General features: G+C 41.9%; 1 protein-coding gene across 2 annotated transcripts in view; it reads left to right on the top strand.

Moving 5' to 3' along the window:
- PRDM5 (PR/SET domain 5) overlaps window positions 1-22,543 on the top strand; it is a 100,879-nt gene that overhangs the window by 46,351 nt on the left and 31,985 nt on the right. Inside the window, exons 10-13 of one of the 2 annotated variants that reach the window (XM_056855470.1) lie at window positions 3,905-3,999; window positions 7,426-7,519; window positions 8,273-8,433; window positions 12,814-12,907. In XM_056855470.1, coding sequence (XP_056711448.1) covers window positions 3,905-3,999; window positions 7,426-7,519; window positions 8,273-8,433; window positions 12,814-12,907 — 444 coding nt within the window. The remainder of the gene's footprint in view (window positions 1-3,904; window positions 4,000-7,425; window positions 7,520-8,272; window positions 8,434-12,813; window positions 12,908-22,543) is intronic. The other variant, XM_056855469.1, reaches the window with a different exon arrangement.

The raw sequence follows: 22,543 nt of genomic DNA, 5'->3' as shown, positions 1-22,543 counted from the left end.
TCACATAATTTGTATTCATATGTACCCCCCCCCCCAATTTTTCTACATAACAAATTAACATGCAGTGGAGAATACTAGGCCAGAGCCCTTCTATCTGACCTTTAGTTTACTGTATTGGCGGGGGATGGGGGTGGGTCGTATTGTTTTATGGAGGATTATTCAGTCATAGGATTCCAAACCTGTAGGTGAGTTGGTATAGCCTGAACACTGGTTCTATTACTTCATTGAGAAACAGGCCTATGGAACCTGTTCCAGTTATTTTATTCGCCTCATTTAGTGGTGCCTTCTTTATGGTAATGCAAGAGAAATATTTTCTTGCATCCCTCTCCCACAGCAGACTGAAATGCCTCCTGAAATTTTGTTGGGGGGGGGGCTTCTTCTAGGGTTGCTAACTCCTGGTTCAGATCTGGAGATTTGAGGGTGGAACCTGGGAGAGTGGGGTTTAGGGAGGGGAGGGACCTTACTAGGGTATAATGCCATGCAGTCCACCTTCTAAAGCAGCCATTTGTCTGAATAAACACAGAATTTAAAAAGGAATCACATAAGAAAATTGAAAGGGTTAAGAACAGTTCGTTCTTTGCTGGAGGTAGTTTGTGTTGGGTTCACCTTTTTTGGATTCTTGTGTTTTATATAGAGATGCTTGCATTTTATGTAGGTTGACATTCTCAAGTTTTATGTAGATTCAAATTCATGTGTTTTATATAGGTTCAGATGCTTGCTTTTTATATAGGTTTAGATGCTTGTTTTTATGTAGGTTCAGATTATCACATTTTAAATAGGGTCAGATTCTTGTGGTTTACATAGGTTCAGATTCTCCTATTTTACATTGGTTGGGCTTAGAAATAGTTCCCAATAGCATGCCTGTGGGGGAATTCTCAGGTTTTACATTTTTCTCAGGTTTTTTTTCTCCCAGTAAACAGTGGAGGAAAGCTGGGATACCTTGTTCAGGAACCCTTACCAAGGGGTCCAATTGACATGAAATTTGGGGGGGTTATTTAAAGAACAGGCACCAGCAGCTCCCTGGCAATATTGATGCCAGTACCTTCAAAAACAGCATCCCCCCCGGCCACTAGATAGATTCCTCATAGGGAATAATGGAACCAAATAATATTGGAACCCCCCCCCCAAAAAAAAACTCAGATCCAAATACTATAGCGCTACATAGAACCTTGGAATACTGATATTTTTCATCTCCAATATATCCAGACCTGGAAAATACAGGGTGTGTGTGTGTGCTGCACACCCCTACAGGAATTAACTGTGGGAAATCTGTTGACAGATGAAGGGCTCAGATACAAAAAAAAGAATTTATCTCAGAATCCCTGGATTTGGGTGCCTTCAAGGATTGGGTTCCCTGATCTCCTGATCTTATCATCGAGAGGGGCTATAGTGGCCTCCTCATCCTTTTCTGAGGGCCTTCCACTTGACTTGTACCCAGGAACTTGGTCGGTTGCAGTTCCTCTGCATACAGTAGGTATCCTTGAAGGTAAAAAGTTTGACAACTACAAGTTATGGCAAAGGATGCAAATTTGATTTATGTGGTTATAGAAACAGTTGTACTCTGCATCCAGACAGATCATATCTGGGAGGGGCCCCAGCTCTGTAGTAGAGCTTCTGCAGAAGGTCCCAGGTTCAGTCCCTGGCATCTCCAGGGAAAGGACCTGGTAGTAGATGATGTGAATCTTCTGCTTAGCATCTTTGGAGAGCTGCTAGCAGGCTGAATAGATAACGTTGACTCTGATGGACCGAAGGTCTGATTCATTATAAGACAGGTTCGTGTGTTCATGTATTCACAGATGATTTACAAAGATTTGTAGAAGTACAGTTGGGCTTTTGTAAGAGTTCCTGAATGACTTTGCATCTGCTGATAGCCTCTTAATGCTAGGCAAAAAGAATGGAGTTCTAGAAATAAGAATCCAGAGAGGTCCTTTAGGGGTGCCCAAGAGGTGGCATTATCCAGAGGAATCTTTATGAACAGGCTAAGGTGGATCAAGCTCCTATTGGAAGGACCATTTGTAGTTATTGAATCATGTGTGAGTTGTTTTTTGAAACTCTTTTGCTATAGTTTTGTTGCACATCTAACATGATTAAAATACCTGAAAATGAGTAATAACAGAACTGGGAATGCACAGTACAGATAAAGCCAAAATGCAAAAGCTAGTCTGGTCACATATGTGGAATAACCCTTCCCTGTCACCACCAGTTTTCTAAATGGTTGCCAGTTTGTCTCTCTAATTTAAATGCAAAGTTCCAAATTTTTAATAGCTCTAAGAAGAAGGACCAAATTCATTCAGAGTTTCAGAGGTAATATTAGTGTATATTTCCAAGGCAAAGATGGTTCTATCCAGTGGTTTTCTATTGGGAACACTTCAGTCTTCCAGTCTTGTGTTTGAACAAGAGCTCCTCTTATCTTCAGCATTGCAATCCACTGTTGAATTTGAAGCTTACACTGGGTTTCAACTTTCAGCTTGTTAAAAGAAACCTTCAGCTTCTGTTGTGGAAAAAAAAATAAAGTTAGAATCCTGCTGGGTGCACAGTCAATTCAAGTGACACAGTTCTCTGAGATCTAACCATACTCAACTATATTCTGGGTCACCTAACCAAGAGCCAGTTTAAACATTGCAACTCCTCTGCAGAGTCTGACCAGTAGCATTTATCCTCCTGTACACAGCAGGCATAATTTTAAAAGATACATACCATGCCTGTTGGTTCAAACATTTACAGAATCCATATGCCAGGGCCAGTGGTTGGCCAGGATGAATGTTGCTGTCATGTTCATCCTGGGGTATCACTGGCCATGGCATATGAATATTGCACAAGCTTGCACGTATTTTCATAAATGTACATAATAAGAACATTTAAATCTTATACATGATGCTTTTAGCAGGATTTATGTGGAGGCTATAAAATTTAAGTCGTCCCTGAAAATCTTTGCGGGGAACCAACTATGATGATGGTCCTCAAACTAGTGGTTGAGAAGCAGAAAAGCCAACAAAGGGCTGTTAAATGGCAAAGTAAAGGAAACCATACTACAGTTATGCAAAAACAACAACACACCAAGGGCTTGTTTAGCTGAACAAGACATTGTTTGTTAGTGGGTTGATAAAGGGTCAGTTCAGACAGTACTCAGTCCTATGCCTGTTGATGAGTTGGCGCAAGACCGCATCTTACATCCCTGCACATCCAGTGTGATTGTGCTATTTCCAATTTCTCTGATTACCCATGTGCTGGTATAGTGTTTGAATGGGGCTCAGTCCAGTGTACACAATTCATGTGGTCGATCTCCCAGGGAGATCTGGAAATTGACTATGCAAACTGAGCCTTATGTGCATTGCATCTGGCCTTATATAAACATTACATCACCACATGTTAGACGTTGGCAACAGCACCAGGGGAGGTGCACTGAATGGATGGAGAAGTGATTTTCTCATGCCCCCACTCTTCACCCCACATGGATCTGACTATTGTCCGAATTAGCCAATAGTTGAATTAGCAACCCTAGTTTATGCATACAGGAATCCCAAGAAATCTACTGTGTTTTTCAAGATCTGGTGTTATTCTTGCACTGAATTCTGAATATGACTCATTATATCTGTTTAACATAGATCACATTATTTCAGAGCTTCCTTAACACGGTGTGAGAAGGCAAGTCAAAAAGAGTCCCCTGATTATCTTGAGACATTTTCTTTGCTTGCTTCTGTACAACCCCTGATCACATTTAAAAAAACAACCAGAACTTTAGTCAAATTAAGAGTTGTAATACTGGAAAAAAACTGATCACCTAAGCAAGCCCCAGGGGGTGCTTTTAAAAGTGGGACTGTCAAGGAGAAGTGGGTAGATTTTGCACTCATGCATGGTGCCACATTAACAGCCCTGGAGACTGAAGCCTTCTATTTATCCACAGAACAGGTACAACACAGTCAGCAGCAGTGCAAGCTTCCCCACAGCAAAGTCTCATCCAAATGTCTCAGCCCTGTTCTGGAGGATCCACCTGTTGAGGTGAGAAGGTAGTTCAGTCTCTTTATGTCCAGCGTTATTTGGCTTTTCTGCAGCAGTTGCTGTTAAAGATCATACCAATAGATACAGCAACAATATAAAGATTGGTTAGAAGCATTCATATTTTCATTCAGTTCACTACCCTAAAAAGTATGATGTTTTGCTTCATGTAACTTAGGGGGAAATGTGAAGAATAGCATAATGATCTTCCTGAATGGGGAGTTTCGGCATCATTTCCCATATATCTTGGTACTGTCCTGCAACGTGAGGAAACATTTTGTGCTGTTTTTGTGGGAAATAGTGTGGAGAGTAGTTCTAGGTTTACTTCCCTCATACGTGACTAGGCCATTGTAATGGGGAATAAGAATATTTTGTAGCATATCCTCTGAGCAGATGAGAACTCAAAGAAGAAATTCACTACATTCTGCCTCAGCCCATGAGTGAATCCATATATTATGACTACTTGTCAGTCATTCCTTACATCATTATATAGTAGCAAGCTGTTATCTGTCACAGTTCTGTGACCTTCAGGGGGCTGCCTTTGAAGGTATTGACAGTGAGACACGTATGTTCATTGGGGCTGTTTTCTAGCTTTGCAACCACCCTCCTCTTAAGGTGTTCCAAAGTCCAGAAGGAACAATAGATTTTCTTGCATTAAAATGCTGGAGAGAAGAATGAGTATAGTTTAGCTACATATTTACCTATCCATGTAGAAACGTACAGAAATGTAAAATAATACGACTGCCCTCCCTCCAAATAACAGTACATTAAATGAGGATTAACTGCATTCTTGAGGGGAATGCCTGTGCCGGGCTTAGGAGGCAACACAGCCCAAAAATCCTTGCAACCCACATAGAGTTGCATGGGAGATACGCCACCTAAAAGGTGCCGTATCTCAACAACATAAAAAGGGGGCGTTGCCAAGCCATAACGGCTTACGAGGCTGCCTAACAGTGGCCCCGCCCCCAGGCCGTCACTGTGACGCCCCAGGAACGCCTCCCGGAACACCGCCACGGCCTTTGTCAGACACCGGTGGAAGGCTCTGTCAGTGGCGTGGCAGCGACTAGTGTCCAGGCCTTCATGCTGCCGTTGGGGCCACAAACGCCAGCGTACACTGCCTGGACGCTGGTGCTGTAGGCCCTTGCGCCAGCACAGGCCTTCACCGGCCTCCAGAGGCCTTTCGTCCTGGCCGCCGGCGCAGCTCAGGAATGCACAGTTAATCAGTTACATTAACTAGCAAAACTGTCTTTGACTTAAAGGGAGGTGGATGCCAGTTCTTCTTGTTTCATATTTCTCTATGATTAATTATGCGCAGAGGGTATCTTTAGTTGGCAAATATGCAAGTGTATGCCAGATAACAAAGAAATAGCTTTGTTGTAGTGAGATGATGGCAGTGATAGTAAGTCTTGCACCAAATCCTTGGGCAAGTTTTAAAAAGCAGTTTGTGGGGTAACTGAGGGAGAGTGAGAGGAAAACTTCAATGCAAGCACAGATCACTTCTAGATCATATGCAGTGCCTCTAAATGTCACAGGCTTTTTTTTAAGGGAAGGAGATTTATATTTAATGGTATCTTAGACCTCCCCCACCCTGTGTATATTTGGAAGCAGACCGTTCATTTGTTATGTATATTCATTTGTAGTTTTAGGATAATATATTGCTTGAAATATATATATATATATATATATATTAGGCTAGTGTCACTTGTGACTCTGAAATATGATTTAATCAATTTCCATCATTGCTCCTGTTACCAGAAATCTAGAAACACATAAGAATCTAGATACACAAGATGCTTGCCCATGTATTTCTTGGTCCACATGCCCCCAACTCTACCCTTAGCAGTGGTTTTCGTTGTAGCTTCTGCATGTTATCATTGAGCTTCCACTGAAATTCTGTACCTCCTTGCTAAATCTGACCCCACGTCAGCGCTGTTCCCCTGCCTGCCTGCCTGCCATTCCGCCCCTTCCACCTCCATCAGGCCTTTTGTGGGTCTTAAAAAAATTATCAGTAGTGGATAATTGGGATATCTGCTACCACGGGGGGGGGGGGGGGCGTGGCTCAGTGGTAGAGCATCTGCTTGGCATGCAGAAGGTTCCAGGTTCAATCCCCGGCATCTCCAGTTAAAGGATCTGGGCAATAGGTGATGTGTAAGGCCTCTGCCTGAGACCCTGGAGAGTTGCTGCCAGTCTGAGTAGACAATACTGACTTTCATGGACCAACGGTCTGATTCAGTGTAAGGCAGCTTCATGTGTTCATGTGTTCAATGATAAAAAAATACAGCAAAAAATCTGCTAGTGGCAGGAAGGGAGACTGATGGGTGGGAAGGGAATGCAAGGAGAAAATCTCCATACAGTGGCTCCATTGAGAGGCAAAGAATCACCCTGTGCAGAAACACCCCAAGTTATGGATACTGGAAGCTCTTTGTCTGTTTGTTTTAAAACTCAAATATTAATTTATCTGATCATCAGAAATTTCTGAGTAGGCAAAATTGTTAAAGAATCCAGTTCGCTCAGCGTATTAATAATTCTAGGAAGACATTATATATTGGATCCTATGAACAATTTGTGTGTACTAGATAGTCTCTGCCCTGAAGCATGTTTCTTCTTCCACTAAAACTTCAGTTTGTGCAAAGGCCTATTGAAAACTATTGATCATGTGCATTTAAGCATTATATAGATGTTTTCAGGATCACTGTTGCACATGTTTTTTTTTTTCAAGACTTGAAACTTATTTGAACCATGGAGTACTCAAATGGACAAGCTCCAGTCAGGCACCAATAATTCTGTTAGCTCTGATATCAGGGTCAAAATAAAATAACACGTTTAATTTGGTAAACAGGGCATGGGTCCTTACTAGATTTTTCAGCTTTAGAAGATGGCATTGAGCTGCAAACTAGGATGTAATTAATTACCTGAGGAAATACGGTACTCTTTTTTTGTGGGGGTGGTGGGAGGAATGTAAGGTTTTGAAGACTTTTATGCTTTGCTATTTGGTGAAACATCAAACAAAACCTAGATAAGCTTTTATTTTTGAGGCCATATTTACTGTATATGCATATCTCCATATGTAGCATATATCTGCCTAACAGCAACTCAGCTAAACTGCTGGCTTCCTTGACTGTAGAGCATAGGGAACATGTTGCTTCTTTGGTAAAATGAGACACCAGCACTTACGATCTCACCCAGTAAAGATAGCACAATTATTGTAGTAACTTCTAATTGATGGGTTGGATCCAACAAGCTTTTCCACTGGGGTAAGGGAAGAATGGTTTCCTATGCCCACCCAAAGGCTGTGATGGGAGTCATGGGACATGCATGGGGGCTGTAGAAAGGAGGGGAATTGGCCAAGATGGAACAAAAATAGCCAGCTGTATCCAACCCGATATCTCATAGACTTTCCCCTTAAAATACATTGTCTTTCATCCACAGACTCATTCTGAAGAGAGACCATTTCAGTGTGAGGAATGCAAAGCATTGTTCCGAACCCCATTTTCTTTGCAGAGGCATCTTCTAATACATAACAGTAAGTCCTAATATAGACTGTTAAGAGGTCTGCACTCATCACTGATATAACCTGTGATGTTATGGGTGCAGAACTAAAGAATACTCTCTACTATGCATAGACATTGACCTCATTTAAATTAAATTAGCACTAATATTTTCTTGGGCTGGGATAAATGTTTTGCATTAACAGTGGTTCATAGCTATTGGCTGCTCATACAGCTTTTGAGGAATTTGCATTTTTTTAAGGGAATGGCCGAACAGGCCCAGAGAAATTAATCATTATAACAAACTTTGGTTTGGTTTGGTTTTTCTCTTACCAGCCATATCTTTTTATTACCAAAGCATGCAGAACACTCCTGCATATGGACACTTGTGTGGGGAAAGGAAAATGCCTCCAAGATAGCACTTGGCATGCTATTGAATGCATGCTTCCTTGAAAAGTTTTCCAAGAACATTAAACCGGTGCTATCCTGGATAAGATGATATTACCCAAAGCATTAGTAACACCGTATGTCATATATATCCCCATCTTGCAAGCCTAAAATATCACTTCTGAAAAATCCAGTGGTTTTTTTTTTATGTATTCAAAATTTGACATTCTTCTGTTGGACCCACATCCTCTAGCCAAAACATGACATTTCTGCTCGTGGTATGACTGTGTTTGAATGTGATCATATTTTGATCGTTTTATGTATATCCACTAGTGCTATAGTAGAGGTTAATCTAATTATAATATTCATATGTCTTTCTTCTTTGTTTTTTTATTACCTAGGTGAAAGAACATTTAAGTGTGATCATTGTGATGCTACCTTCAAAAGGAAGGACACGCTGAATGTTCACATACAGGTTGTTCATGATGGTCACAAGAAATATAAATGTGACTTATGTGACAAAGCTTTTGTGACACCCTCTGTGCTGAAGAGTCATAAAAAAGTAAGTATAATCTGTTGTTATTAACAATGTGGTCGCAGTTGACTCGTTAACGTTCACTAGGTGACCATCAGCTAATCATTCTCTTTGAGCCAAGCCTATCTTGAAGGGATGTTGCTAGGGTAAAATGGGAAAACTGTATACACCATCCTCAGCTCCTTCAGGAAGGGCAAGATACAAATGTCATGGATAGCTAGATAGCCTCTTCCCGCATCTCATTTCCAGAAGTCTTCACTGCAGCTGCTACTGTTGTAATGAGTTGTGACATGGATTGTCTCCATTTGGCGAGATCAACCCACATGAAAAACAATATTCAGAAGTTACAGCCATTGTGAGAAATGCCACTACACCAACATGATTTTCAGTAACTTAACTTTGGGGGGGAGGGACTGACCTGGATGGCCCAGCTAGCCTTATCTCATCAGACCTCGGAAGCTAAGCAGGGTTGGCCCTGGTTAGTACTTGGATGGGAAACTATTGAGGAGGTCCAGGGTTGTCGCACAGAGGCAGGCAATGGCAGACCACCTCTGTTCATTTCTTGCCTTGAAAACCCCATGAGGGGTCACCCTAAGTTTGCTGTGCCTTGATGGCAGGGTTGTAACTGGGGGAGGGGGCAAGGAGGGTAGTCACGGCTCCTGTGGAATGCAGAGAGGGCAGCGGAACTGCCTCTGCTCTAGGAGCCTCTGCGCTGGGTAGGAGAGGCAGTATCCCACAAGTGCGGCAGCTGCTCTCCTCACCCCCCCTCCAGTTACAGCTTTGCTTGATGGCATTTTACACACATCGAGGGGGAGGGGCTTTCACCCAACACTATTCCTGGATAAGCAAGTTAATGCAGCTGTTTAAAAAGGCTTTCTTTCAACTCAGCCTAGCTCGAAAAATGGCCCCTGACCTTGAGAAGGCTGATCTGGCCACCTGGATCCATGCCATGGTGACATTGAGACTAGACTGCTGTACATTTGTTTCCCCTCAAAATCAGTTCAGAAACTCCAGTTGGTGCAGAATGCCGCAGCTTGGCTATTACTAGGAGCTAGATGGAGCATGCATATTACTCCCATTCGACAGTTACTCCACTGGCTTCCCATCAGTTACCGGGCTCAGTTAAAAGTACTGACTATCATATACAGATCTGGAGTTCTCCACATAAAAAATCGTCCATGGATTTGATAGTTTAGTCATTTCACCCAAGTTTGGAATTGAGTTGATAATTTGTCATAGCATCAGTTCATATTTTCAGAAGAGTTCTAGCTGGTATACAATGCTAGCTGGTATACAATGTACTTGCCCTGACCTGGTATAGCCCAGGCTAGCCTGATCTCGTCAGATCACAGAAGCTAAGCAGGGTCAACTGTGGCAAGTATTTGGATGGGAGATCTCCAAGGAATACCAGGGGTTGACGTGGAGGCAGGCAATGGCAAACCATCTCTTAAAGTGTCTTGCCTTGAAAACCCGATGAGGTTGCCATAAGTCAGATGTGTCTTGACAGCAAAATAAATAAATAAATACAATGTATATAAAATTCAGCAGAGTTAAACTTTCATTCAGTCTGCTAAATGTTATTTTAATGTCCCTGGCTTGTTTTTATGACTTGTTTTTATTTCATGTTTTATTACTGATAATTCTTATGTTTTTTATTATTTTATTGTTCTTGTTTTGTTTTTTGTTTTTTTACTTTGAATCACCTTGAGCAGATCTCTGGAGAGACAGTTTATACATTTTCTAAATAAATAAATACCACACTGTCTGGATGAAGACCAGTTTAATTGTAATTATTTCCTTGAATCAGTACCCCAGAAGATTTTGTGAAAGCTTGGAATAAGACCCATATTCCACATTTCTGCTGATTGAATTTGCTAGCAATTTGATCAAAAAATGGCCCAGTCACTCAAAGCGTACAGGCTATCATGCAGCATGTTGCACTCTTTCATTTTTAAAGCCATTGTAAATCGCACCGAGACCACCGTCCGGAGATTGAAGTATTGACCAATTTGTATTTGACCAATTTGTGTTTGCCTTAACTTTGATTCTATTGAGGTTGTGTGCAGTTGCATTTGATAAGATGAGCTAAACCAACATTCTTTCTCCCTCTCTCTGTAAATCTGGGCTTTCAATAAGGAGAGCAAATACAAACACTGTTTATCCACTAGTGTGCAGGAATCATTGGCAGGAGTCATTGGGACTGAAATAAATTTTTAGAAGGTCATCTCCTTTGTCACCTTGCATGACTGAGATCAAAATTTATAGTTTTCATTGGACAGTTAATAGCTACTGTGTTTGAAAGGAAAATAGCCATTCTGTATTACAATAGGAACTGGACAACATAAAACAAATGTTTTGTTCAGATTATATTTCTACAAAGGATTGGAAGAAATCTGTTGATATTTGTCTTGCATGCAGAAAGCAAGGGTGTACCTCATCCTGTTACACTTTACTACCCTTTAATATGTGAAAAATGAGCAAGCACATTGCTATGAATATGTAATGCAGCCAACTCTGTATGTTTAGACCAGGGGTCCCCAATGTGGGCATCGGCGTGCCTGATGACACCTTTGTTGGTGGCCGTCAAATATTTTTAGAAAGTGGATGGCGCTAGGTGGTTCTTTTGTCCAGTAAGGTTTCTGTTTGACGATTGGAGATTTGATTGGCTGTGCAGACTTTTAAAAATGTTGCTTTGGCAGCTGCCACCACAGCACAAGGATTTACACTATTACTGAAGTTAAGCTGTGGCAATAATTTTGTGGCTGGCTCTGCAGCCATTTTGTGGCAGCCATTTTGTTGCTGTGCCCACCATGCTGTGTCGGAATTCCAAATGTGCCTGCATGCTCAAAAAAGTTGGGGGTCCCTGGTTGACGCCTACCAGAAACTGACACTATTGATTTGGCAGTGCACATACATCTACTGCTCCCTTGTAATACCAGCTAGTAAGAATGTGAGTCCCTCTTTTATTGGATACTACTCAGTGGCCTTTTACTTGTAGCTACTACAACTTGTGGGCCACTGCTTCCAGAAGTCAAAGATATTGCTTGTAACCTATGCAAAGCTGATGATGAAATTTTATGCAAATCCTATGGTGAAAGCCCATGAACCTGTAAGAACTGGCTTAACTTTCCCACATAAATAAATGTGTTAAGGCCCAGCTAGACAACGCCACATCCTGGAGTCCACCACAGGGATGTGGCACCATTGTAGAGCTTTTTTTTAGCTTTTGAAAATGCAGCAGGGGCCTGATCCTGCTGGGGACTACAGCATGGGGGACACAAGGGTCTCCTGTCTCCTCCCATGCCATTCTTAAGAGGTCTTGAAAATGGAGTGGTGGAAAAATCAGGAGTCCTTCATCCCCCTGCGCTGCAGTCCCCAGCAGGATCAGGCCCCAAACGAGCTCTGAAATGGCACTGTGCCCCCATAGTGGACTTGAGGATGTGGTATCATTTAGTTTGGCCTTTAGAGATCAATGCTAAGCAGGTCTACTCAGAACCCTATTCAGGTCTATTCAGTGGGGCTTACAGTTCATTGGGGGAAAGCGTTTTTGTATTGCATTGTTTAATGTGCTTAGCTATTGGATGGATTTTTCTCATTATGGTCAACATTGGACCAACACAATACTCTATTTAGTATCGACTAAAGCACAAACAAATATTTTAGACAAGAAGGCTGGTGAATCAGGCTCCATTGCACTAATTATGAATTACGGTTCAAGTCAACTGAGAAATGGGGTTTCTTATGACTAGGCAGTTGAAGCAAACAGTTAAAAGTGAAATCTTGTATGCAAACACGGGCCTCCAACCCATCTACCCTTCTACTGGAAAATTGTTCAGCAGGTCAAACTCACTTAACAGTTTTACTTAACAGTAGACAATAAGTGCCAATAGAACTGACTACAAATAGAACTGAACAGAACATGGTGTTCAGATGTACAGTCATTTCATGACCACATGGCATTTAAATGTTTTTCTAAGTAAATACATAATTATGGAACTTGAGTTTATCATGAAAAAATCCAGCCAGCATTTGCTATTTTGAAAAATGCCATTAAGGAATAGTGCAAATATGGAAGTAACAAGGCCGTACTTGTTACTTCCATACTTCTTAGCAGTGCCATAAGCATTTTCAAGAGCCAGAAAATATTAATTGAATTTTTATGAACCAAACCATTTAAAATAAATAAAAAAGCCTAATATGCCCAGTCGCTAGGCTAAATGACCTGCGGTTTGAAATGAATAGCTAATTTGTTTAGGAATGTTGTAGTCTTGTATTACTAAACTCTTAGATTTGAGTTCAGTGTTATATTTTTAGACTCCTCAAAGAACAAACATAAAAATATAGCCATATTTAATTGTATTTTCTTTTGCAGTCACGCTCATTCTTTATATCTCCCCTCCCCTGTAGACTCACACAGGTGAAAAGGAAAAAATTTGTCCATATTGTGGACAGAAGTTTGCAAGCAATGGAACATTGAGAGTACACATTCGAAGCCATACAGGTACAGCATGACTTTGTAATAAATGAACAGCTGTTCTTAGACTTTTAAATATCTCTGTGTCATAGTACTAGTTTTTCTTTAGCATTATCTATTGGCTTTGCTGTAGTGAACTGATATTTGCCCCTAGCAGAAACCATACTAGTACTATGTCAGAAATTATGTGGTTTCCCTGTAGGCAGGACTGGATATATCCACAAACTAAGTAATCTGCAGTTTAGGGCCTCAGATTATGGTAATGGTAAAGGTAAAGTAGTCCCCCTGTGCAAGCACTGGGTCATTACTGACCCATGGGGTGACATCACAACGCGATATTTACTAGGCAGACTGTGTTTACAGGGTGGTTTGCCGTTGCCTTCCCCAGTCATCTACACTTTACCCCCAGCAAGCTGGGTACTCATTTGACCGACCTCGGAAGGACGGAAGGCTGAGTAAACCTTGAGCCGGCTACCTGAAACCAACTTCTGTCGGGATCGAACTCAGGTCATGAGCAGAGCTTGGACTGCAGTACTGCAGCTAACCACTCTGTGCCATGGGGCTCTTTTCAGATTATGAGGGGCCTCTAAATACAAAATCACTGTTATTTTGGAAATGCAATGGGGCTTCTGAAATTTGGCATAGTTTAGGGCCTCAGCAAACCTTAATCCCAAGCTTTGGAGGGAAATTTGCATTGGGATGCAGTAGTACAGGGGACTTTATCCCCTTCTTCCATGCCATTAATATGATCTGTTTCTCCACCCCTCCCCCATCCCTGTGAGTGCTTTAAAGAAATGCTGGCAAAACTGAGCATGGATCTCAGTTTGGCCAAGACAGGAAATTCCTTCCTGATATTAAATATCCTGATATTAAATATGGCATGCAGATATTGATCACTAGAGTAAAGACGGTTCATAAAGCCACCAAACAGAAAAATGCTGTATGGCGTGTAAGGTTGTTGGGGGTTTTTTGGTACTTGTCTCTCCCCCCCCCCCCAATTATTTCTCAAATAGTTGGCAGCATCTGGTTCCTCAGAACGAGGGACTTTGACAGAGTGTGGTTAGGCCAAGTAGAAGGCCAGAGTGTGGTTAGGCGAAGTGGAAGGATACCTACTGGGATATACTGGCTTGTGTTACTACTGAGACAAAATGAGTGTAAACTTAGCTTAAAGCAAGTGACATTTTTCTTTGAATAGGAAAAGAATGTGGCACAATTTATGATTATTATTCTACAGACGGTTTTTCACACATAAGAAAATATAGTTTGTGCATTGAGTATTTCTTGGGAAGAAATATAATACTTTTAATTTATTTGAGAGTCAAGATTGGGTTGGGAAACCCTGCTGGCAAGTACAGTCTCGAATCATGTGTTTCTGTACTCAACTCTTTCTTCACCAATACCCTGCAATCAGTCAATACGACCATGGGTTAGCGGTCTCTTCCTCCCCCCCCTCCCCAATATTAAGTACTCCAACTTATCTTCATATCTGACTGTATACAGTAGACAAAGATTTCCACAACAAAGTAGATGCCCTGGAGCATCATGTGCACTGCTCACAACATATTCAAGTGATTGGCAAGCTGCAAAGAGTTTTAGTGATGTTTGGTTTCCAACTTAAAAGGGTGAGGATTGGCGTTTGACATGCAAAGTGCTTGTTAACAAATAGTCTTTCTATGGCATTCTGTTCAGTTTTGCATAAACAAATTTGGCTCACAGGAAGATGACAGAACATGTGCACTTAATCACTTGGCTTCCTAATATGTTTGATAAGTTTTAATCGCTTCCATCTCTCATAGCCACCTGTTAAGATTAAAGCTGTTTACTTGTTTGGTCCTGTTTGTAATTCTGACTGTAACTAGGGATGATGAATACTGATTGTGCCAATGAAAGTTTGGTTTGTTATAGCTGAAATTGAATCCCCTTTTCAAGAAGGACTAAAATGGTGGTTATTAGTTGGAGAATACGTACTCTTTGGCCAAAAATGCATGATCTCTTAACCCACTTTATTCCCCGTTTCAGCCAGGATCAAATTTACCCGGGCTGGAGGGGAAACTGTACGCATTACCTTGAAAAGCAGGGACAAAACTGTGTGCAAATCCATCCATGTAAACAGACAATGCTGGAGACGTGCACAGTTCCTGTTTAGCTTGCAACACCCCCGCCCCCGGTGATTAGTCGTTTCCCGGGGCAGGGAAGGCCCTCAATGGTCAACTTGAAACGACCAATCACCGGGGGCGTGGGGTGTGTGCCAAACTAAATAGGAACTTGATGTCTCCCGCATTTTCTGTTTACATGGATCGATTGGCACAGTTTCATCCCTGCTTTTCAAGGTAATGTGTACAGTTCCCCCCCCCCCCCGCCAGAATAAAGTTGATCCTGGCTGAAACAGGAATAAAGTGGGTTAAGGGGCCATGCATTTTTGGCCATGGAAAGCTGTGGGTCACTAGGATGCTAGTAATTAATGGTGGAAGAAAAGCTCTGTAACAAGCTGAGGGAGGATGATATCTGGGGTCACCCATGCTGCACATTATAATAGTATTGACATACCTTTTGTTATACACGTTAAGTACTTTGAGAAGTAAAAGAAGAAGAGGTACTTTTTATACCCCAATTTTCTCTGCCTTTAAGGATTCTCAGACTGGTTTACAATTGCCTTCCTTTCCCCTCTCCACAACAGACACCCTGTGAGGTAGGTGGGGCTGAGAGAGCTCTAAGAGAGCTGTGACTAGCACAAGGTCACCCAGCTGGCTTCATGTGTAGGAGTGGGGAAACAAACCTGGTTCACCATAGAGTCTGCCGCTCTTAACCACTACACCACCCTGCCAATATGAAGTATTGTAACTATCATAACTGATTATAGAATCTTAATCTAGAACAGTAGGAATCTAAGCTCTGTGCCATACTATCATATTCTTCCAGCTGAGGAAAGGACTTGGTTGAAGGGGTTATCTTTTCCAAGCGGCCGATAATAAAAGGACAAAATGGAGTGTTCTGTTCCTCTGATAACTTCATTGTGAAGATGCTTCTTGAACCCTATTGGCATATGTCTGTCTTCGAACTATGAGAGATGGAGGTGGTGCCACCCAATGCCTTTGTGCAATGTCTTTGTTGTAACAGTTCCATATTTCTTGTGGGAATCTAATTTGGTCCTAAACAGATTTCAAAACTGTTGCAGAATTAAATTTCACAGATTATGCTTCAATGACATCTGTGTGGCCAGAGATCTGTTATTAATCCTGGGTTTTGAGCACTGGAGCTAATAACGTGTGGGAAATCTAGCTGCAGACTTGCCTGCTACCAGCTTCTTCTCCCTGTAGCCTTTTTCACTCGTATGCCTCAGGTGAGCCTGATTTCCTACTGAGCTGCAGCAGATTTCTTTCTGTAAAAATTGTATGCCTGTACGACATCCGCAGAGTGAATTGCCACTGGCATTTGAAAGCTGTCGCCATGAAACTGTACGGTTGCACTCTCAGGTGCTTAACACTCTCTAGAAACTGGGGGAAATGTTGACTATGGAGAATGGTATCCATTTTCAGGTATAAAAACTAGATGTGAGGCAGATAGGAAATGCCACTAAACATGACTGAAAGCATATGCATGATCATTCACCAGTAAATCATGTTGCTAATATTATATTTCTCATTCTTGGGGATTAAGCTGGAAGAAACTTTTTGTATGAAACAGGAAAACTATAAGCAAGCTCAGCCTCTGTTGAGCGTTGCATATGTGGATGGTGCTTAGGGTTGCCAGGTCCCTCTTTGCCACCGGCGGGAGGTTTTCGGGGTGGAGCCTGAGGAGGGCGGGGTTTGGGGAGGGACTTCAATGCCATAGAGTCCAATGGCCAAAGCGGCCATTTTTCTCCAGGTGAACTGATCTCTATCGGCTGGAGATCTCCAGCTAGTACCTGGAGGTTGGCAACCCTAATGATGCTTAATAAACAAATTAAGTTTGTTTCTGCCGCCTTCCTGCACTTATCAACTAAACCTCACTCATCCACTGTTCTGGTTCCCTAGAATGCACTCTTCTGCAGGAGTAACGCAATGTGCTGTGAACTCAGTTTTAACTAGACCTTTTGATTTGATGGGAATAGTTCCGATGAATATATAAGAATGTGGCAGAATTTCCTGCAGTTTGTCATCTTAACTTTCCAGTATTGGAATGATAGAGACAGTTCTGTGTGGGTCAAAGAACACTACAGCACATTCTCCCTCGCTATATCCTGTTGGTTTATGGCTTCTCAGGTCAGAGGGGGCTGGGGTTAATTCAACAAAAGAATCCTCTGACCATAACATAATTTCCCCTGGTTGTTCATAAATTGTGAAGGCAATTCTTTGGAGTACAGTTTGGGATTTTGAAGCTCTGGACCTGGAGGTTAATGATTTGCCTGCAGTTGCAGCCAATACTCAATGCTGACATACATCATTTGTGGTTTGTATTTGTGTCTGCCTTCCCTTGTACATGGCCATAGAAATCTGATAATAAGCCACTGTTTTATTTTGAAACAGTCGTCTGGTGTCTTGCTCCATGAATGCTTGTGACACAAACTAGAAAATTGTTTCAGATACTGAAATTATTATCAGATAATGTAATAGGTACACTTTTTTAAATACCTTGGCAGTTTGTTCAGGCCCAGCTACTGATTTGGGAGGGGGAAAATGGTAGAAGAATTGGAAACATAGGGTTTTTTGTAACTCCGCCTGGTGAAAGGAATATTGCGCTTGACTATCCTTCTTATCAAATATAAAACTCAAACCCTGATGCACAGCTTCTAAACCAGGGGTCCCCACCCTTTTTGAGCCTGTTGGGCACCTTTGGGCACAGGGTGGTTGGGCACAACCACAAAATAGCCACCACAGGAGGTGGAGCCCACTACAAAATGGCCACCACAGGAGGTGAAGCCACCCACACACAGAGGAAGCTGAAGTACAGGGAATAGGAGGATTACTTTAAAACAATACACTGGGAAAAATAAGTGTGAGAGAGAATAAAATCAAAATTACAGTGGCAGCTGCCACCAAAACAATGTGATTTTAATTTGTGCAGCTCATGAGATCTCCAGTGGCTCTTCCTGGCCCCACCCACTTTCTAAACTACCCCTGTTCTAGACTCTCCTTCAGACTTGCTTTAATCTGCTAGGGGTGCCATTCTTCACTCAGTTTATACCAGCTCAAAATTTCAGTCAGGGGAAGCCCTTATCTCTTAGTAAAATGCTTCCTCCTTATAGTGACCTTGATAACAGTATTATGGATCAAACTTGCCCTTTTGGAGGGGAGGGGAAAGGATAATTTCTGTTTAGCAAAATTTCAATTATACTTCAAATTTCAGAAATATGTTTGTATTAATGCTGGATATAACACTAAAATAATTTCAATATATTCATGATTCTCATTGTTACAGCATGATCTCAAAGTCTCCTTGATATATGCTACTTATGTTGCTCCACTGACAGTGAACAGGCTTAGCTCCATTTATCATTTGTCAAGTTATCTGTCAAGTTATCTGTCAAGTTGTCAGCCCCATTGTTACTTTGAACTGTGTCTTTTTGTGGATGACAGAGAAGTGTGGTTCCCTTCAGTGTTCATCTCTAAAGAGCCATGAACTTTTTTAGTGTCCACTAATGGGGAGTCCTTCAAACAGTAATCTGGGAACTCCCCCTTCCTCTGTTTATACGTTAGCTCTTCCTCCAAGGAAAACTGGTCAGTTAGGACCAGTGGTACCTGTCTGGCTGATACTCCAGGATTATGTAAAAGGTCTTCAAGAGAAGTCCAGCAGGGAGAGACCACAGGCAGTCCTAGGCCCCATGACACAAGATCACCTAACATAATGCATTTCGAAAGTGTAGTAATGCCTAATATTCATTTTCTCAAGCAAAGACAAATCCAATACCTTTTTCTTTATAATGAAGGTCTTATATGAAAATAATCCTCCAGCACACTGAATTCTGAGATCTGTTTGCAAATAGGGTGAGTTTAGTTCAAAGTGATGAGGTCTACTGAAAAGAATCATGGGCATTGTACGTTGGCAGAGTAATTAACACAGCAAAGGTGTAGATAAAGCTTTATTCAAGAACTAACATACTTGATAGTAAAGAGGAGAGACAGAGATAGGGTCCTAGCTACATCACTAGCTGAGAGAGAGAGAGAGAGAGAGAGACTAAATGTGGCACTTCTGAGAGACAGACACCTAGCAGGGGAGAAGGTGCTGACCTCACTATCCTATCTAATTGTCTTATTGCTGCCCCCTGCGGGATCTTCTTTGTACACCAGTCATTGCCTATTCCAACATTTTACTCATGTTGTTCACCGAAAGACTGTGTAAGCAATAGCAGAATTATTTAATTGCAGTCCTGTTCTAGAATTATTTTTAAAATGTATTTTCTTTCATTTTTCCACACCTCTACATAAGTAGCAACTGTGGGGCCCTGACTCCAGGAGCCCTGCCTCTTGTTCCTTTGTAGAGCAAAGGGCTGGGCCGAGGGAGCCTCCTCAGCCTCAGACCACTCTGAGGGGGAGTCTGAGCTGAGCTCTCCCTCAGAGGTGGCCAGGAACGCTGCTTATCCCTCATAGCCTGCAGCTAGACCTGTGGCCTCTATGTTCCCCAGCCTCTGATCCACTGGCCCTTATATAGGGTAGGGCCCCTGGAGTCCCCTCCCCTGGCCCCGCCCCCTGAACCCATATAAGGGCATAGGGAGGGCTGCCTCCAAAGGCAGTTTCGGCCTGGCTGAAACCTCCTTGCGGTGCCAAAAATCTGTGCAACCCGCATAGGGTTGCACGGAAGATACCAAAAGATACACCACGTATCTCGGCCGGGAAAAGGGGGCATTCCCAAGCCGTAACGGCCTAGGAGGCTGCCTAAAGGCGACCCTGTCCGCCGGCTAGTGCCGTGACACCCCAGGAATGCCTCTTTTCAGACCTACTAGTTTCCTATGCAGGGTTTTGTTTTTTGTGGGTTTTTTGTTGTTGTTTTGCATTCAGGCATGTATTCATACCTGCAGTGTTAAATTTTAGAGTCTGCTTGAGTCTCTTGAATTTAGTCAGAACATATGAATTCTTTTCCATCTCCAATAACTTTTCCATCTCCAATAACTTGCAAGTCAGTGCCAAGTGCTACTATTAATTGCTATTGGCTTTATAAGAAAATATATGCAGACTGGCAAAACTGACTTGTGAAATAGTTTAATCGGTTCTTTTCTGGATTTGGTTGCAGTCACGGTGTCCTTTTGACTGGAATTTCTTGCTTTCCTTTGCCTCTTGCACCGCTGCCATAATAAATCCCCTCAGATATTCCCGAAACCTCATTTCATAATTAACACAAGAGTGATCTTTTTTTCAAAAATAAAGAATCTGTTGCCTGTAAAAACACTTTCATTATAATAAGGCTCAAAGTTAAGACTTCTGCATTCCTAACGGGTTTTGGGCGATACATCACTGTCTAGTTTATCTCACTGCGACAGTTAAATCTTCAAAAGTATCTGTAAAGTCTCAGGCAGCTGTCAACCTCCTGTTGCTTTGCTACTAGTGGATGAGAGAGAGAGAGGTTCTTTCAAAGGATGACTGTCTTGATAGCTAGTGACTTCTTTAGATCAAATGAGTTACGACACCTAATAGATAGATTAATGTGAGGAGCTGGAAAGAGAACCAGTGCTGGGTTCACTGAGGTCAGAGATTTTAATGTTCCTTTTCAAGAAGGGGGATGGGGAGCACTGATTCCATCCAAGTACAAACCCAAGAGTGTACATGTAAGAGTAGCCTATGGACCTAACTGCATGTATCTCTTTTTAGGGCCAAACCAGGATGGGCAGAGTTCATGCGTTTTTATTCATATGTCGCCCATTCATGTGTCAAGCAGGTGGTAGGTTCTGGTTTTAAGTGAGTTCTGTACCCGTGAGCCCTCTATACATTGGTGGAATGTGTGGAGAAGACGGGCAGTCATGAGTGCTGGCCTCACCCCCTGCCTCTGCATGAACTGGCAGCTCATGAGCATGGTGCCTACGCTGTGTCAACATGAATACTCCCTCCCTGTGATTGGCAACAGTAAGAAAGCAGCGTCCTCGATCATGAGGAGAGAGTGTCCGCATGAATGTTGCCTCTGCATGTGGGCGTAGTGCTCAAGCCGGTGATCACACAGAGGCACGGGGAGAGGCCAGCGTGCTTGTGCCCACATTCATTCGACACGCCGAGGGGCTGTGGAACACTCATGCAGCTGCCTCCTCTCCCTCCTTAACTTTGCTGTGTTCTACTGCTTTAAGCTCCCCCCCCCCCCCGCCCTTAGTTCATTTCCAGTGCTAGAAGCAGGCTGGAAGAAAAAATGGTTCAAATAAAAGAGCATATCAACACAAATTAATGACAGGGTTACCTCCTTGTCCATGTCCTGATTGTTATTAATATCATACCCCATCCCATGAGAATAAGCAAACATGTAAATAATACAAGTAGATTACTTAGACTGGATCCACCCAGCTTTTTCAATCAGTAATACCCACTTCCCCTAGCCCACATTTTTGTCCATGTATATCCCATGTTCACTAGCATAGGTTTTTTGCAGGTCAAAAGGGACCACCTCCTTCCTTTATATCTACTGAGTAGCTGGTTAGATCCAACTCCTTGCCATGTTCTGGTTGGCTCTTAAATGGTAGTCAGGGAATACACTTTGGGCTCCATCCACTTCAATGAAAGAAGACAGGGACACTGAAGTACATTTGACATTTTCAAATAAATAGATGCAGGTTTTGGTTGCCAAGAAGCTTACTTCACTCCCTTAAGCCTTTAGGCCTTCATTTCATGAAAAATATGCTAGATATATTCACTTGTCCCCCCTCCTCTTTTTTTCTTTTTTAAATAGTTTTTTTTGTAATTTTCTTTATTTTATTTCAATCAGAATACAAGGCATTACACATAAATATCAGTATAAATATTGCTAACATAATTGATCTAACAACATCAACAAACATAAAAAACCAGGCTTGTTTCTTTTGTAGTAAACATCCAACCACACATTGACTTTAGTGGAACCAAGATTGCATTAGAATTAAATTATACCTTGTTTATTTATATGTTGCTGAAATTTGAGATTGTTTAGTGACATGCTTCCTCTTGGTGTTTCTTTTAAGACATCTAAGTTTCAAATCCTTACAGATTCATGAATGCTCTAATGACCACACTCCCCAGCCTCAGGGTTTTAAAAAAACCAGACTATATTTAAGCTGGAACTGAGGTGGATGATATATATCTATTAGATTTCTAAACTTTAAACATTATTTGAATGTTAAGGATTTCCTTTTTTACACCCCCACCCCCCGTGCATGTAAATGAGAGATTTACATAATTAGATTAGCAACAAGCCCTTATCCAAATTTCAGTTATTACAAACTTCAACATCTATTCAGGGTGATGAAGCCAAAGAAATCACTTCACAATAATTGCAACAAGAGTTCCATTGGTACAAGTGATTTTTAAGGCATTTTGTAATTGTGTCAACAAATACTTTTGTATACGCTCTGAAGTTTTAAGTATCTTCGAAGCATTAAATGCTGTTCTTCTTTACCCTAACCTTTTGCCCATTCATACTTGCTATTGCCTCTGTCATCACCTCACACTATCTCTGATTAGAAAAGCTTTCTTCTACCTTTCTTTCTGGTCTGTTCTATTGATCACCAGGCAGCGA

Source organism: Euleptes europaea, chromosome 9 (assembly GCF_029931775.1).
Source record: "Euleptes europaea isolate rEulEur1 chromosome 9, rEulEur1.hap1, whole genome shotgun sequence".
Classification (NCBI taxonomy): domain Eukaryota; kingdom Metazoa; phylum Chordata; class Lepidosauria; order Squamata; family Sphaerodactylidae; genus Euleptes; species Euleptes europaea.
This window is presented reverse-complemented; position numbering and strand designations above follow the sequence as displayed.